General features: G+C 42.9%; 1 protein-coding gene across 4 annotated transcripts in view; it reads right to left on the bottom strand.

Moving 5' to 3' along the window:
* GALNS (galactosamine (N-acetyl)-6-sulfatase) overlaps positions 1 to 17586 on the bottom strand; it is a 51507-nt gene that overhangs the window by 27166 nt on the left and 6755 nt on the right. For 3 of the 4 annotated variants that reach the window (XM_083456496.1, XM_083456499.1, XM_083456497.1), the window contains 6 exons: positions 15617 to 15719; positions 11581 to 11724; positions 10422 to 10488; positions 10178 to 10305; positions 7731 to 7870; positions 6401 to 6504 (listed from right to left, as the gene is read on the bottom strand). In XM_083456496.1, coding sequence (XP_083312622.1) covers positions 6401 to 6504; positions 7731 to 7870; positions 10178 to 10305; positions 10422 to 10488; positions 11581 to 11724; positions 15617 to 15719 — 686 coding nt within the window. The remainder of the gene's footprint in view (positions 1 to 6400; positions 6505 to 7730; positions 7871 to 10177; positions 10306 to 10421; positions 10489 to 11580; positions 11725 to 15616; positions 15720 to 17586) is intronic. The other variant, XM_083456498.1, reaches the window with a different exon arrangement.

The following is a 17586-nucleotide window of genomic DNA, read 5'->3' as shown; positions in this document are numbered from 1 at the left end:
GAAGCTGCCTTTTATCAGATTCAACAGTGACTGACAACAGCCTTCTGGGATTTCAGATGGGTCTGTTTCCCCATCCTACATGGAGATGCCAGGAATTGAACCCAGAGCCTTCTGCATGCAGTACATGTATTCTAATCTACAGCCATGTACCAGCATTATTTCATTTTTACAGCTAAAAGTTTGTTTTACGGCTAAAATTTTATTCTGTGAAGCACCCTGAGACTTCTGGGTATAGGGCAGTATAATAAATAATAATAATAATAATAATAATAATAATAATAATAAACAAAAAAACAACCAAGTAGCAAGCTATGTGGCCCAAGCGTCTTTGAGGGAGGGAGTCTAATCATCCCACCTCTTGTCCTCTATACTTGTTCTTTGAACTCTTAGACCCAAACAAGCCTGGTGCCAGGCCTACCAGCAGAGGTTTGCTAAGATACCTAAAGGAAGCTGCGGAAGCAGTAAAGTCGCACACTCACCAGTTTCAGAGCAGCATGCGATTTGGAATTTTTGGACACATTCTCATGATTGAGATGATATATAAGTTTAAAATAATTCAGGTAAGTGATGGAAGTGTAGTATGGTGGTGGGGCTTTTCAGGGCGATGAGAAAAGGATACTTCTGTACAATATGGTAGTAGTTGGAACCTGCATATTGTTTTTATGGGTTCATGTTTGCAGTTATATATTTCAAAAAATAAATTTAAAAAGACCCTTTCAGAGCAGCTATCAAGGTCGAAGGCTTTTGGAAGCAGCTGCTGAGCCCAACAGGAGCAGCATTTCTCCAAGCTGGGCTCCTGTGGACCACATGATGCTGTAAATTCTCCAAGCTGCTTTTGGGCTAGAAGGGCAGCGGCAGGGGGAAGAGGTGAATGGTTTAAGGTCACTTTTTTAACAGAACATTGTGGGTAAACTCAAAGAGCCTTTGATTTCTGTCCTGAATCAATAGACTGGCCAGTAGGGAGCTGCCAGCGACTTCCTTGTACCTGCCCCTCGCTATTAAACAGAGCCCGGAGTGCAGGCAGCTCACTTTAAATGGCCAATTACATCCGTGGTCTTGCACGCTGTTCTCTCTGCGTAAAGGGGGAGAAAACTTCTTAAAAGAAATTAAACGTCAGTGTTACAGCCACTTGGTTTTATCTGTAGCACCACATTAAAGAGAAGAACCGGGGGGGGGGGGAGTGGGGCAGGGAGGAGGTTACGATTTTTATATAAACTTTGAAGTATTTTCAGAGGAGAAATAAGGTTGGGGGGGATTTAGTATTTTCTTGCGTTGACAGCACGCTTTCATTTTGCTTGCAATTCCTGTAACAAATGGGGGGGGGGGGGAGGAAGGATATTCTAGAGAGTAACAGCCCAGTGAAAAATAAATAATGAAAAACAGAGGAGCAAGATCAGATATTTCCAGTATCAGCAAGGAACAGCCGGTATTCCGCAAGTAAAGAAGAGGTTGTGGTTTTTTTAAATAAAAAATGTTATATATATATATATATATATATATATATATATATTTATAAACTCTCGGCATACACAGAATGTCTTTAAGAAAATGAAATCCTTTTTGCTCTGGGCCACATTGCGAGAAGAAATAGCCAGCGCCAGCGTTATCAGTGCTTTCAAGCTCTAACTCTGAATCAAAGGCGACAATTAATAAAGTTGCCCCCGCCAGGAATGGAAAGGGGGAAAGCTAAATATTTGAAACTGGGTGAACAAATGTCAGGGTGTTTTTAAATAAAATCCTTTTACATTTATCACAGCAAGCAGACCTGATATCCCTGTCTAATTCAATTTCAATTTGTGCCCTGTGGGAGATAGTGAAGAAAAGGTTGCACTGCTGTCTTTGGGTTGATATGTTCTTTTCTCCTTCAGGGAGCAGAACCGGGGAGGTGGGAAGAGGGGAGCGCGCGGGGGGGGGGGGGGGGAGAGCTGTGGCGGTGGTGGGAGGGGAAGAGAAAGGAAAGGAAAGGAGGGGGCACAGAGCAAACAGAGGATTCAAAGAGCAGCAGAATACAGATTCCTGCCAGCAGGATGCTTCTAGAAGGCAGAGGCAGCATGGGAAAATGTTTAAAGTTTGTTTTCGCTGGTTATGAATCCACCTGGAAAATTCAGCCAAGACTTTTGGGTGGTGGGGAGAGCAAGAAATCCAGAAAGAGTGCTTGTTTATGTTCCACAACCTAAAACAGTATGGGCAAAAAACCCTATGAAAACTGACACTATGAAAACTTAGTAAGGAGGATGCTTCTGGTTCAGAAAACTCTCCTCCAGAACTAACCCAAAAACCCCCCAAATCACCCACTATTCTCTCATTCCAGTTCTGCTGTACCATGTTCCTTTATTCTTATATTTAACACACTTTCTTCAGTTTGACTAATGTATGTATACTTAGTACATTCCCCATGTCCACTCTGTTTGCACACTCAAGAATTTTGACATGCATATTGACCTTCTGAGAACTTCTGCTTCCATTTGAAGCAGTTTCTAGCCCTCATGTTTGAGAGTATAATGAGGAATGTCTGTAGAAAGCTTAAAAATGCCATCTTGAGACAAGATTACGATAGTTCTCACATGGCAGGGCAGCTAATGCCTTTTCATACCCAAGCTATTTACCCCCTCTTCTATTGTTTTTAAATGTGCTAGTAGTTGCCAGAATATTCCAAATCCTGCAAATATAAATATATCCAGATTTGCAGTCTGCATCACAAAGTACATAATTTAAAAGGCATATATCAATTGAGCTTCCTTCGGTACAATGAACACACAGCTCCATCTTTAACAGACACATGCGCTGCTTCTGCTGCTGTTGTTGTTGTTTAAAAATGGTTTATAAAGCTCCACAGCTGGAGAGGAGGCAGGCTTGTTTGTCTGTGAATATCAGAGTTCGTCATGTAACAAAAAATATCTGCTCACAAACCATTCATTTGGGCAAAAAAGAGTTCATGTCAAAGGCTGCAATCCAAGACAGAGACAGGAGTATTTAAAGCCACTGGTCTCTGGGGACTAAGTGTACCTAAAATGATGTTGGAATGCAGCATTTCCTATGAAGACTTTGACACAGCCCCATTTCCTCTTTTTCTATTGCCGTTTTTGTGTCAATTTCAATACTGTATGTCACCCTTTGCCAGCGTGGTTCCCTTCAGTTATTTTGGATTACAACTCCCATGAGCTCCATCCAACATGGCAAGGGTCCAAATCATATGGAGGGCACAAGGTTGGCAAAGGCTCTTGACAGTCCTTAGGAACAGGTGCCTATTCTCTCCTCATTCTTTGTAAACTGCCATGTAGGTGGGTAGCTCGGTATCAAATTAAAGACAGCCAAAAGAAACAAAAACAGATCAGCTTCTGTAATACAACAATGGCGGAATACAGGGTTAACTGAGGATTTTTTCTGTTGCAATACATTCCTCTGGGAAGGAGCTTTTGCCCTCTCTTCAAAAAGAGGAAACTCCAGCCACGTAAACAACTTCCACTCATGCTTGTATTGATTCCTAGATTTCCAGAGGAGTAGCTGCCTTAGTCTCCTGCAGCAAAAACAACAAAGGGTCTTGTAACACCTGAAACATCTAACAATTATTTTCTGGCATTAAGCTTTCATGGGCTGCAGTCCACTTCATGATGCATGAGGTGTTACCTACGGATGTCCTAGAGATATTTCTGGCATTGATTATAAAGATAGGCTGTGAGCTACTTCAGCTTCAATTAGGCAACACAGTAAAGTAAACAGTCAATTAAGCAATGCAGATACGCAACGAAAATGTGTAAGTATGTCCCACTGAAATCCTTTTTTTGGAGGGGGAACAGATAGAAGAGGTCAGGCAACAAACCTTGAAAAGAGAAAGAATGAAGAAAGAACTAGAAAAGCAGAAAAAGCACCATGCAGATCAGCAGAACATGATGCCAGAGCAGATAGGTAGAAACAAAAAGCAGCTCTTTACTTCTCACCTGCAGCAGGGAGACTATGGGGCTTCAGAGCATAAGAGGTCTTGAAAGTAAGGAGGAAAAAGCCATTAACATCTATTGTGCTGTATTTCTCTATAAAATAAGAGCTGCCACCACATTCTCATGCTGGCACATGGAACAGAGGCTTTATCTCTAAAGGTGTGCAATCCCCAAAAAGGAAGCCAACTGCCCAGGAGAGTCCTTATAGGATGGTGGGTAGGAGGCACCAAGGGATGGTAGAGGGGCTCAGACGGGGCCTGCTGGCTGAGGATCAGAAGTATGTTGTGTGCAACATTCAGAGACCACTGACCTTTGCTTGCAAAGAGTTCACCTACACAAACACCTCTGAAAAGAGATCAAAAGTGCTATGTTCAACATTTTAAAGAGGACGACATATTATTGTGTGCAATACCCATTAACAGTTGCAAACCTGAAATCATCTTTCCACTTCATTCACTGGGTTTAAGATATCTGGAAGCATCCTTCCCAGTCAGTCAATGACATGGTGCACATGTTAACATTGAGCCAAACCATGACTTAATGCAAACAAGCAAACATGATGATCACAGGGAAGAGCATGTTATGGCTGAACCTCATCGTTTGTCTCACTCCGAACCACAAGGTGTGGCCAATGTTTGCTATTGGTTTACCACTTGTGGTTTGTCAGGGGGACAAGCTAAGCTAAACCATAATGTAGTCCCAGGCAGCACAGCAGCAACAGGACCAAGGGAGGAATGCAGCAGCCAAGATCTTCACTCTGGGAACATGCACAATTGCTCATACCCACTAAGCCATGGTGTGTGGTTTAGAGTTTTGTGCAAGCTGGGCCAATGTGTCATTCATACAGTGCCTTCTTCTTAATTTAATCAAAAAGCCTTGAAAGGAGATGTAGATTAGAAACTAAAAGTTTTCTTCATCCAAGAGCACAAAGGATTCATAAAAGTGCAGTTTCTGAATAGCTCTCTCTCTCTTTGGAATGAAGATATCCACAAAAGAAAGAAAACGCCCATTATTTACTTAGAAACCTGTTTCCTGCAGGCTTTGATTGTTTGATCATTAATGAGCACCAAGATGGTTTCTTGCACACACCATTGTTGCCCCCTGAGGAGAGCTACCTGCTGGTTACCGTAGAGCTCAGAATCACTTCACATTTAAGCAGAGAAACAGCCACATCCTAGTACACAGACCTCCCTCAGTGCAACAGTCACCTAAAAAATCCCAACCCACTTTTGCCTACTTCTTGGATGCTTTAGGACAACATGTGAGGGCTGCTTCCCTAACATGAAATCTGCTAATTTAGTATATCAGTTATAAACCCATCACTGTGCAGATACAGAAGGATTCTATTAAATTAAAGCTAAGTCAAGCTAGGGAGGAGGAGTGAGCACACATACTCCACTTTAAACATGTGCCCTGAATATTGTGCATGCACTTGTTACAGGTAACAGTGTTGGCCCTATGGAAGCAAGCCAGCAATCTGGAAGACAATTAGGGATGTTTAGGTGCATAGCTCTCATGGCAATGGCCTGGGTGGGTACCAGCAACTGTACTTTACAAAGGCAGTTCATAGTGCCATAGGTAAGCCACTGCCGTACAGCTTTAGTCCTCCCAGTCTCCCCACCCCTTACCCCTCCAATATGGGGGATAATAAAAGAGACTTCCTATGTAGGGTTACTATAAGGATTATGCATCTGAAGTAATGCATGTGAAGTGCTTTGAACTCCTGACTAATGTTAAATATTACTAATGTATTGTTATTTGCTTTATAGAAGGCTAAATATAAAATTAGGTAACTTTGCTCCAACAGCAGATTATCATGATTGGTGTTCCAACATTTTGCTTTGCCTTCCTACAATCTGTTAGGAAGAACTGAAGTTGTTTGTTCTAACCTTCTAGAGATACAAGGGGGAAAACATACTGAAACAGTCTGAACTGCCACTAAAAATGTCTAGGCAGGATTGGAGAAAGGTCATTCTAACTATAAGGGTGGTGGAAGATCAACTGAGTTACCCTGATGATTATTCTAGCTGCCTAGGAATATACAAAACTACCTTATATTGACTCAGACCATTGGTTCATCTGGCTCAGTGTTGTCTGCACTGCCTGGCAGCGACCCTCCATGGATTCAAAAGGGTGCAAGAAGCACACAAAGCAGGAGGCCACACACTGCAGGAGAATGCCCATCTACAGGCCAGAGGATTGCAGTTCTCACAAAGGGGGTGCAACAAGGGAGAGCAAGACTGGAGGCAAGAGCTCAAAAGGCCCCCGTCTACCTTTAGCCTTGTTGGAGCAAGTTGCTCACTCCATAGTGCTGCAACACCAGATCTTACTGCCGTGCCTGGAAGGCTCTTCTGCAAGATGAGAACAGGTCTCTCTGACTAAAAGCCCACTAGAATTCATTAAAAAGAAAGAGACACCTTCAGAACAGACTGTAACAAAGTCATTAAATAACTGCAGACTCTCACCTGCCCAGCAGGTACATGTCCTGGCCACCAGGCAATTGCTGGCTCTCTCATGCCACCTTCAAAGGTAGTTTGCTTGCCACATAGGAAAGGGCCATTGCTACCAGCTAGAGAAAGAGAAAACAGTAATTCTAAAAGAGCTCTGGAGAGGTATGACTCAAAGGTGAAATAAGCAAAACTAAAGGGTAAAACAAACCTATTCCCCAAGGACACCACCAACAAATTTTGTTCAAGTCCTTTGAACAATGTCAATCAACATCATAGTCTACATAGCATATTAACCCTTCCATCCTGGACATTTGCAGTAGCATACTGAGCTGTGACACTGGTGTGACACCACTGAAATATCATAATGACAACATATACTTGATGTTCGATTATTTCTTGACATTGCATTTGTGTAGCTTTTAGAAAACAAGCTTTAAGTCTCAGTTAAAGATGGTTTTTTAGCCTACAAACTACCATACAAACCTTAACGCATTCATCCCCTTAAGTGTTCCAGAAGATTAGGCTCTTAATTATTATTGTTATTATTATTATTAACATTTTTATGAGTAGGGAAGGAGGCTGAGAAACAGTGATTTGCTGAAGGCTATAAAGAGACAGAATGAGACCCCAGTTTCCATACAGTGGGTTGGTTAACCAATGTCAAGAGTAATTTCCAAAGTATATATTGTTTACTTCAGTCTCTTTGCATCACCATTAATTGTAATTTGAATAAAGGAGAAACAAGGTGATTAGTAGCAGACAAATTTTCCTTTCTCTCTATACTAAAGAACACAACTGCAAACAGACATAATGTTCAAAATCAGCAGCCAGTTAGCAGAGGCCATTGCTGCTCAGCTGAAAGCCAGGAGTTGCAGGAGGTCATAAAAAGAGCCAATAACCTGACTGGGATTAGAACTCGTGGCAATTCCTTCTGATCTGTATGCTCCTGAAATCAACCTCAGAGTTGCCTCTGAGACTGCGGGGATGGGATGTGTGAACAAATTACAGGGGGCAAGTGATTAATTCACAGTGACTGTGCCCAAGGGAACTGAAAACCAAAAAGTTGTGAAATGGAGCAAACCTGTAAATGCAAGGGAATTGTCATCTTAACAGCTTTTCAGAGTTCAGCAGACATGCTTGTAAGATCCTCTGCATTTATTGAGACATGCTAAGGAGAATTTACAGATCTGGGGCTTAATAAGTTGGTTCAGATGTCAGCAGGCCACATTTTACCTGTTAGATCTTAGGAATGGACCACTTAGATCTTAGGAACGAACTAGGTGAAATGCGGAAGTCTCAAATTCTCTATTCCTAACTTGACAAGCTCTGTACCAGGAAGACCAACCTTGATCAGGACCGGAAACAAGGGCAGCACCGTTGTCAGATGTGAAAAATACGAAGGTGTTGTTGCTTATGCCCAGCTTTTGAAGGCGACTCAGTATTTTCCCAATGCTGTCGTCAATTTCTCGCACTGCATCACCATACCTGAGAGGCAGGGAGAGCAAATTACAAGCCTGTCAAGTGGGTGTGTGTGTTTGTGTTTAGGACTTGTAGATTCTGTAATATGCAACGGTAATATTTATTTATCTGTAAATAGTTTCCAACACACTGCTCTTAAAGCTGCTTACAACAAAATAATAAACACATTATAAAACAACTCCCCTTTTTAAATCGACCAGTTCCAAAAATAGCAAGGGTTCAGAAAAAGTGTTTCATTTACAAAATAAATTTTATAACAGACTGCTAAAGGCTAAGGATACTGGTACTGATAAGGAAGATGTCACTCTTTATTGGTTTTAGGCAGCTATTACTCATCTATTTGCTAATTGTTTACAACAGCTTATGAGATCCCTGCTTACAGGATTCCCATTTGGGCACCTGGCTGGACACTGTGAGAACAAGATGCTGGACTAGATGGGCTTTTGGTCTATTCCAGCGGGGCCCTTCTTCTTAAAGATCTTAATACCAAGCTTTTAGTATTTCTTTTAGGTACTGTAGATATTAAGTATTCAGTGGTTTTAATGTGTTGACTTTATGTAGTCAGTATAAAAGTTAGCACATTATATTGGATTATATTGTTTGTAAGCCACCCTGGAACGTTTCTTAATGAAGGGCAGTATAAAAATGTCTTAAATAATTGGAAAAGGAAATGAGTTATTCTGCATATTTGTTTGGGCAACAAATGTTTATTTCCAGTTCTTCAAATATGGAGTCTTTTTGGGACCTTAAATATGTAAAAGCACATGCATGTTTACTCAGAAGTGAGTCTTACTGTGTTCAAGCGGGCTTACTCTCAGGTAAGTGTGAACAGGATTGGATTTTTTTCCACCCTGACTTTGTAGTAAGCTCTGTTGAATGAAGTGGGATTGAATTCCAGGTAATATGCACTATTATTCTAGCAAAAGCTTGAATAGGTCAGAGTCCATGCTGTCAAGATGCATGAGTCATTCAGGTCGATTTTAAGATACCATAAACCTCTTTGTTTTTGCTTTAACAAGACGGCTACCCACCAGGAATTTACAAATCTTAGTTATGTTTGGGGAGGGGTATGTTGGTTGTTAGAGCAAAGCTCTTAACTGTTTTTAAAAGTTTTATTTGTTCATAATTAACACATTAATTATTAGGTATTGTTTTTATATACAGCTCTTAGTTATATTCAAGTGGTCACTCAGTATCACCAAGAGAACTTTCAGATGTGCTCCCAGAGAAGCTAAAAATCCAACAGCAAGATCCACCCAATCTCACAAGGGAAGCTGCTGATCACCACAAAGCTGGCTCCCTTCTTTCTGATTTGGGGGCCTTTTGAAAGCCCCACTCCATTTCAGCTGGTCATCTTCACTCAGCACAGAATGTCCTCAAAGCAAAACTGGAATGGATGGTGAGGAGAAGAGGAACCACAGAGGAAGCGTGTGTGTGGACAAGCACACACACAGAGTACTTGAAAGTTGCAAAGGAAATCTTAGTGCAAAGGATAGGGGGGGAGTCTTCCAAATTTCTTAATCTCTGATGCTGGACACGTGTCCTTGACTAAGCCCTGGTGATTCCTGGCTCAAATTAACCTCTATAAACAAAATTGGAGAGAGGAGGGAAGACACCATCCACTAAAAACACCGTATTTACTCGAGTCTAATGAACCATCAATTTTCAGAACCTTGAAACAAAACAAAAAAACCCTATTTGCTGGCAAATGTAAATGTGCCATAGAATCTAATGTGCACCTTAATTTTCGCAATGTAATTTGGCCAAAAAAGGTGAGCATTAGATTTGAATAAATACGGTATTCAGAAAGCAAAGTTACCAATCTACTGTTTAAAAAAACAAAACAAAAAAAATGTGGCCATTTTAAACGTTTATTTTTGGTTTTGCTTCGGGGTCAGTTGTCAGAAACTGAGAGTCTAACACTTCCCTCCAGGTTTTTTTGGGCTGTACACCTTTGATATGACAGCTTTTATGATTGGCTCCCTGGCTAGATAGCCCTCAGATCAGCTTTGGTCTTGCCTCCAGACTGTACCCAGGTACCAGAATCTTTGATCTCAATCAATAGTTGTCAACCCTATTTGCTTTGGATGCAAGACTTTTATTTCAGATTGCAAGAGAGTCTTCAAACGAGGATAAATACTCTCAAAGCACCTGCTGCTCTTTAATGCTCATAACAAATGTACTTTTAAACTTGTAAGTTGTGCTCTCTATTGTCAACCACCACTGTTCTTGGTTTTCTTCTAGTGCTTTTCTTCTAGTGCCAAAAAAAGGGAGGGAGGAGGAAATGATACTTCAGCTCAAAAAGCAACTTACAGTCCTCGTTGGCTAGTGCCCAAGAACTCCCTGGAGGCATACACAGGCGCGTGAGTAGCATCGATTGCCCAATACAGAAAGAACGGCTGTTGGCTGGCATGCTGTGTGCTAATGAAATCAAGGGCTTCCTGGAAATGACAAGAGAATCAACCTTAAATATGGCCACCCATGCTACATATGTATAAGCAAGCAAGCAGAAAGTGCCTGTGGGTTTTAAAGAACGTTTTATCAGAATACAGAGTACCTGTAAGTACATTTGAGTTAGGTTGGCTTCCCCCGTCTTATGGTCAATTTTTACATCTTCGTAATACCTAGAAAGTTTTAAACAAAAAACAGAAAAAATGTTCCAGATGTTTTACAGGATATGGCAGTGGGGGAATAAGTGCTTTGCTCCCCATCAGTCCCCTGGGAAGATGGCAGCGAGTCACTATGTAATAGGAAACGTTACTCCATGTACGCAAACCATGAATACAATCTCAAATAGCTCTGCTCTGTTTCGCTGAGGATTGCTTTTTCGGCTGTTTATCTTATATAGTTTAATCCAGCTTTCCCCAACACTGGGCCCTCCAGATATATAGGAGTACAGCTTCCATCATAGCCAGCACAGCCAATGGTCAGGGGTGGTAGGAGTTAGGAACCCAACAACATGTGGAAGCTGTTGTTCAAAGTATCTAGAGGGTACAAGGCTGGGGAAAACTGCATTAATGTCAGAGTAGATAATGCATAAACAGGACCTTTTCCACCCACTCATAAGCACACTAGACTGGGCAGCACCGCAGACAAAAACACATTTAATGCCACACAGAAAGCAGCCAGAGGCACTTCTTAATATCGCTTACCTTTAAATGGAGACATACTATATTTCTGTAGAGGAAAGCGTAACTTAGAAGGGGCCTTCAGAGTGATTTTCTCAGGAGTAACATTGGCTGGTGGATTTCAGCCAAAGCTACAGCAGAAGAGTAAGCCAGTTGGGGGGCTGGTGTTTCCTAACTTCCGAGTGATTAACTCTGCAACCTTGTCATTGTTAATGGAGTTCTCATACATAATTCACTGCATATGGCAGCTCCTCAGGGGGTACTGCAAGCCCGCTCTGTGTACGTATCAGGTGGTGTTTCCATCACTTCACCTCGGGTGCCTGGTGTGTCTCAGTAAGTGTTGACGTGTGGTGGAATTTCTGGAAAATGCAGCCCTGCAGAGGTCCTTGATCCAGAAGCCTAGAGCCCCCTGGCCTCTTACAGGGGGGGGGAAAGGCAAACGCCAGCACGTTATGCTCTGCTGGAAGGAATGAAGGGCAGCAGAATGGAGCCCTAGGCCTTCTTCTGTAGTGGAGCTTAAAAGGAGCCAGAAAAAGCAAAAGAAAAGCAAAAGGCAACAAGGCACAGGTGACACAGAAAAGCGGCTACCTGCCAATCATTTCCCAGTCCCTGTAAATAGGGATGTTAGGCGCTGCCTTGTTATCGTAAGGTCCAAAATGGCAATTAGGGGATCCAAACCACTCATCAAATCCATGCTTCAAGGGATGGAACTCAGGTCTGTGGCCAAGGTGCCTAGAAAAGATTAACAAAAAGAAAAGAAAAAACCAGTCAGGGATGCGTAAGAGAAGATCAATCACCCTATCAGCACTGCACAAAAAATGCACTGTAACGAAGAAGCTGACAAATGTAATAACCCATGGTTAAGAAAAAGACAATGAAAGGCCCACAGCTAACTAATTCAGATAATTTGCCTTTGGGGGCTTCCTGGTCCATCACATGTAACCTCCCAAAGTCCCTTGCTAGACCATTTCCTCTGCTGAACCCTGCGCAACACTTATCAATAGTAGTTTCCATGGCTCAAAAATATGTGAAAAACGTAATATACCCTTCACCTGATACCCTTCAGATTTTCTTGGCTACAAGTACCATTAGTCCAAGCCAGCTTTGCTGTGCTAGCTGCAGCTTATGGCGGCTGTTGTCCAGAAAATCTGAAGGGCTCCAGGTTGGCAAAGACTGATGTAACCCTGTGCCATTTCCAGAGACAGAGCAGGATTGATGCTAGCCCACATAGTTCCTTATCCTGCTCCATAAGGAAAAGAGGAATGATGATGGCAAATGAGAAAATCGAAGCCAACATGCTTAATTTGTATAATTAAAGCTTAAGGCGGGCGCTGGCTTTTCAGTTTTGGGTGCTCTTAGAGAAAAATGATTATCTGGATCCAATCCAGTCTGAGTTCAGGCTTAGCCTGAGGATGCACAATTAACTAGTGGCTAGGAGCACCTTTTACCAGCTTTGGCTGGTGTACAAGGAATGATCATTCCTTGCCATTCCTGGACAAAGATAGCCTGGTCACAGCAACCCATAACGTTGGTAACCTCAAGACTGGGTTACTGTAATCTGTTCTATGTGGGGCTGCCCTTAAAGCTGGTTCAGAAGCTGCAGGTACTGCAGAATTTGGCAGCTAGACTGCTGAGCAGAGCTGCCTGCTGTGACCATGGGATGCCATTGTTGAAAGAATTGAACTGGCTGCCAATTTATCACCAAGCAATATTAAAGGGTTTTTATTGACATAGGCCTGGACACTTGAAGTATGTTATCTCCCATGCTGAGATTCTCAGATGAGGAAGTCTTAGTTGTGCCTCATCTTGTCTAGGGCCATGGTGTGACAAGCCTTCTCTGTTGGGTAACCGAGCTCATGGAATTATTTCCTCCCTGAAATAAGGGGCAGACTCTGATGCGCTTTTGACACCTGCTAACGACTTGCTTTTTCACTCAGGCATCTTCCGGTTTTTACGACCAGGTATGTGGCAATATGCTTCATTGTTTTACTGTGGTTGGTCATATCACATTGTTTTCTGAGTTACTGTATTTTAACAAGTTGAGTTTATTTTTGGAATCACGTTGAAGGAAAGTATAGACCTATTTAAATGATTAAGTCACAGAATTCAGATTCTTTTGGGGGCAGAGTTTTGACCAGCTGGCTAAGCATGGAAGATTGCACCAAACATGTGACAAGTGGGGTAGGGGTGGGGCGGGCACTCGTCCTCTACTTGACCAGCATGGCCCACATTGTGCTGTTTTTTTGTGGGGGGAAGCACCACAAAAGGACAGCCTGCAGAGTGAAGAATGCACTGCATTCCCTCTTCTGCGCTGCACCCCTTTACCGATTGGCAATGACATTCAGCCCTAGAAACAGGCTGACACAACAGGCGCCAGGTCTAACCAATCCGGTGCTTCCTACCCTCACAAGAGGAACTATGCTGCAAGCTCAGACTTAATTAGCTTTCTGCTATGGCTCTGAGGTTGTTTGAGACTTGCTGCTTTCCAGATAACTCCCTGGAACCAATCTGTATCTGTGCTGTTTATTTCCTTTCCCCAGGTGTATGAATTTACATTTATTAGCACTCAGCTGCATCCCATTGCCTGCAGCCCACTGAGCTGTATTTTTCTTCTTCGGCAGTCTGCTGTTTGGATTTGCAGCAATAAATAATTCACGGGTGTGGGCTCATTTGCTTTCTTTCCTAGGACGGTGCTTCTAGTGGCAAACAGCTTGATCATCAGTGAATGTTCGCTAGCTTGTTGGCAAATCCCCTGAAATATATGCATCCTTTCTTGGCCTGTGTTATTTTGCCCCTGTTTTTAATCTGCCCTTCCTCCAAGGAACAATGTCACCCCGCTGCCCTTTTATCTTCAGTGAGGTGTAACGTAAGTTGAGCTGCCAACCAAGAGTCACATATACTGTACCGCCAAGCAGGGTGTTTGAACCCAGGTCCCCCTGGACTCTCTATTAACAATAACCCTTGAATCTGCTCCCCAAACCAATGGAAAAAAATGCTTATGTAGATGCTGCATTTATTAGCTGTATTATCCTGGCCTGACATTTTTTGCATGACACACTTTATCTCCAGAAAGATTTGGCTATTAATTCTGTTGCAGAATGTGCTACTTGAAATTGGGGGAATCCAATGTGGTGCCCTCTAGATATTGGTAGACCACAACTACTATTGTCTATGACCACTGGGCCCTGCTGGCCGGGACTGGCTATCCTTGCTTTAAATTTGTTACAGCGGCAACCAAGGCCAACACACTTCAAAGTCAGAATCTGTGTATGGTTGCCTCATATGGTGAGCCACTAAATTACACACTGACTCTATCTGCCCAGGCTGGTATTTTGAATCCTTCAGGGCAGAAAACCCCACAACATGCTTGCCTGTTCCAGTTAAGGTCTTTCTGAACTGCAGTGTAATTTTGCATCCTTTTGACCATTCTTCAGTCCCGATTTCTGGCTTGTTTCTCAATTCTGCCTCCCGGTTTCTCCTTTAGTCCTGGGCTTACTCTTTGGTCCTGACTACTGGCTTCAACCCACAGCTCCCAGTTCCTGGCTCACTGCCCAGCCCCAGCAGTGGCATCCTTTGCCACAAAGACTTGCACATGCAATTTTGCAATGCACTTTGATCTAAGAACTCCCCAATCCTGAGTCGCCCCATTAATAGATCAGGGAGGTGGCAGTGTAGCTGCAGGTGCTAAGGCCACAGAGCAGAAAGGAGGAGGTGTGTCTTTTAGGTTAGAAGGTAAGACCAAACTATGGTCCTTAAACACATGAACATTTCAAACAGAAGAATCCCCTTAAGGAAAAAGTTACAAAACCCTGCCTGAGCCACTGATCTCTTCATCAGCAGTAAATTCATACACCAATCTGGGAAGTCAATCGTCAGGGGAGCAATAGGAAGAGAACAGTCATCTCTGTCTCTCTCCTTTTTTCTTCTAAAGTGGCTCAGAAATCACACTTTCCTCCTCAGCTGCTGTGAGCCTTTTCTTAACAACCATGATTTATATAAAAGAACCATTTTCAGTGGCCTTGCCGTTACCTTTGTTAACACCTGCGCCAGCACCACAGAGGTTTGTCATCAATTTCAATGATCCAACTCTTAGCTCTTTTAAAAGTGCTCCTGGGATACAGCACAAGCAGATTGTGGGTCAATATTTGTTCAGTAGTTCCCGGTTTACCCTCTGCCCGCCTAGATTATGCTATGACTCCTCGGAAGAGTGCTAGCATCAGTCCTTCTCTCCTTGGGGAAGGGAATGCATCTCTGAAGCCACTCAATAACTCTGCTATTCAAGCAGGATCAAAAAGGAATAGCTTACAATTTAGGCAGAAAGTGCCATACCTCAGAGATCAACACATTTTGCAAGGGCCAAAGATAAAAGATTTGATGACTGCTTATGGCATGCTCTGGCAATGCAGGTTTGTAATTTATTATGAAAATAAGTGCAGCATGTTGCCTCTATTATACGATAGTCCTTGGCTCTAAAATTAGTCACAGCAGGTGGTGGAGGGACGATTCCCTGCCAAGATTTCTGAAGACAGAAATCACAAACTAAAACAACTTATTTGAACTCTGATTCTCTCACATATAAAGCAAGCCATACAAAAAAAGGGACATATTGAAAAAGGAGCTTTACCATTTGCCAACGATCTTATTGACATAGCCTGTTTTCTTCAGCAATTCTGGAAGGAGGAGCTCAGAATCTGGGATGCCCCCTGTTATGACCTGAGGGGTGTAGGCTGCATTAAGACAAAAACACTTCAGCCAAATGAGAAGGTTTGCAGGTGGTAACATTATTTATTAACTGTACAGTGGTACCTCGGTTTAAGAACAGCCCTGTTTACAAACTATTCGGTTTAAGAAAGCCACAAAACTGGAAGTTGTTGTCACAGTTTGCGAACTTTACCTTGGTCTAAGAACAGAAGCCTAATGGTGGAAGGGCACCGGTGGCGGGAGGCCTCATTAGGGAAAGCATGCCAAGTGGGACTGGGGGATAGGACAAGACAGGTCAGAAAGACAGGTGGATTAGGGATTAGCAGGATTTAAGTGAGGTGTAGCTGATACAGTAACCTCCAGATGTAGTAGACTACAACTTCCATCTGTCTCTGCCAGCATGGCCAATAGATGAGGATGATGGGAATTGCAGTCTAAAACTGCAAGTAAGGCACCAGGTTGGGGAAGACTGATCTATTATTTAGTTATTTCATAAAATTTATACGCCACTTGATTGTAAAAAAAAAAACACCTCAAAGCCATTTACAAAAAAGATAATGCAATAAGATTAGCAATAAAAATAATTAACAATGATTTAGAACATTCAAAAAATTAAATCAACAATAAACTAAAAATAGATTAAAACATGTGCCATCTTCATTCTAAATATCTGGCCCAAATTGCACCAAATATTAGAGGACATTTCACGTAACTATCTGTGTCCATTCAGTTTCATGTCTAAAACTTTATTCTCTCAACAGCAGGTTCCATTGCAGTGGTGTAGCTAGCCACTCAGGTGCCCGGGGCAAGGTGAGTGGCCCATGGGGGCAGGGCAAGCTGCCCACTGTAGGGCAGCTGATGGGGAGTCAAAAGACAGAAGCAAGTCCCACACTGCTGTTTTGGGCAGTGCAAAACCTGCAAGCACCTGCGCCACTGTGTCACTCCCAGGAGAGACGCGTGGCTCAGGCGTGCTGTAGGCCCCAAGGTAAGTGCCATCTCCCGCACTGTGGTGCCCAGTGCCCCCTGCCCCCCCCCAGCTATGCCTCTGTTCCATTGATTCCCAAGGTATTTCTTAAAGCAGAGAGCCAGTCAATTGTTTTTAGAAACACGAAGAATGCAGAGGGGCAGGGAACAAGCCAATACAGTGGTACCTCGGGTTAAGTACTTAATTCATTCCGGAGGTCTGTTCTTAACCTGAAACTGTTCTTAACCTGAAGCACCACTTTAGATAATGGGGCCTCCTGCTGCTGCCGCACCACCGGAGCACAATTTCTGTTCTCATCCTGAAGCAAAATTCTTAACCCAAGGTACTATTTCTGGGTTAGCAGAGTCTGTAACCTGAAGCGTATGTAACCCGAGGCACCACTGTATGGCAAACCTGCTTGCACCATGCACTGAGATGCAAATTTGCCCTCTGGCTCCCTCACAAGCAAGTGGAGGAGAGCTGCTTCCTTTCCTAAATGGTTTCTGTGTTCAATGAGAGGCAAAGCACTTTAGATAATGTGAATGTGGTCTGTTTGTGCACATATCACCTGAGCAGGAGAGTCCACTTGTGGTTTTCTAGATAGCAGCTCTCAGATTTGTACCCTGGGCACTGAACTAAAAGAATGGGCAACTAACAGGCCAACCCCCCACAGGAGCTGAAGGATACAGACTTAATAAACTTGGTCGCACTGACACTGGCAGAGCATTGGACAGAACACGTTTGCCAGAAGTCTAAACTGATCACTTGCAGACAGATTTTTCTCTCTTCCTCCCATTTTGGGTCTCCCCCTCCCACTTTCCCCCCTCTTTCTCTCCAACTTCCCCCCATCTGAACGAAATCAGGCTAGGAGCTCACAGGTGTCCACCCTGCTTTAAAGCATATCTCTGTTTTCTGTTCATTCTATTGTT

The sequence above is a fragment of the Podarcis tiliguerta genome, assembly GCF_965153285.1.
Source record: "Podarcis tiliguerta genome assembly, chromosome: 8".
NCBI lineage: Eukaryota > Metazoa > Chordata > Lepidosauria > Squamata > Lacertidae > Podarcis > Podarcis tiliguerta.
The sequence above is the reverse complement of the archived record's forward strand: the minus strand, read 5'-3'. Positions and strand labels throughout refer to the sequence as shown.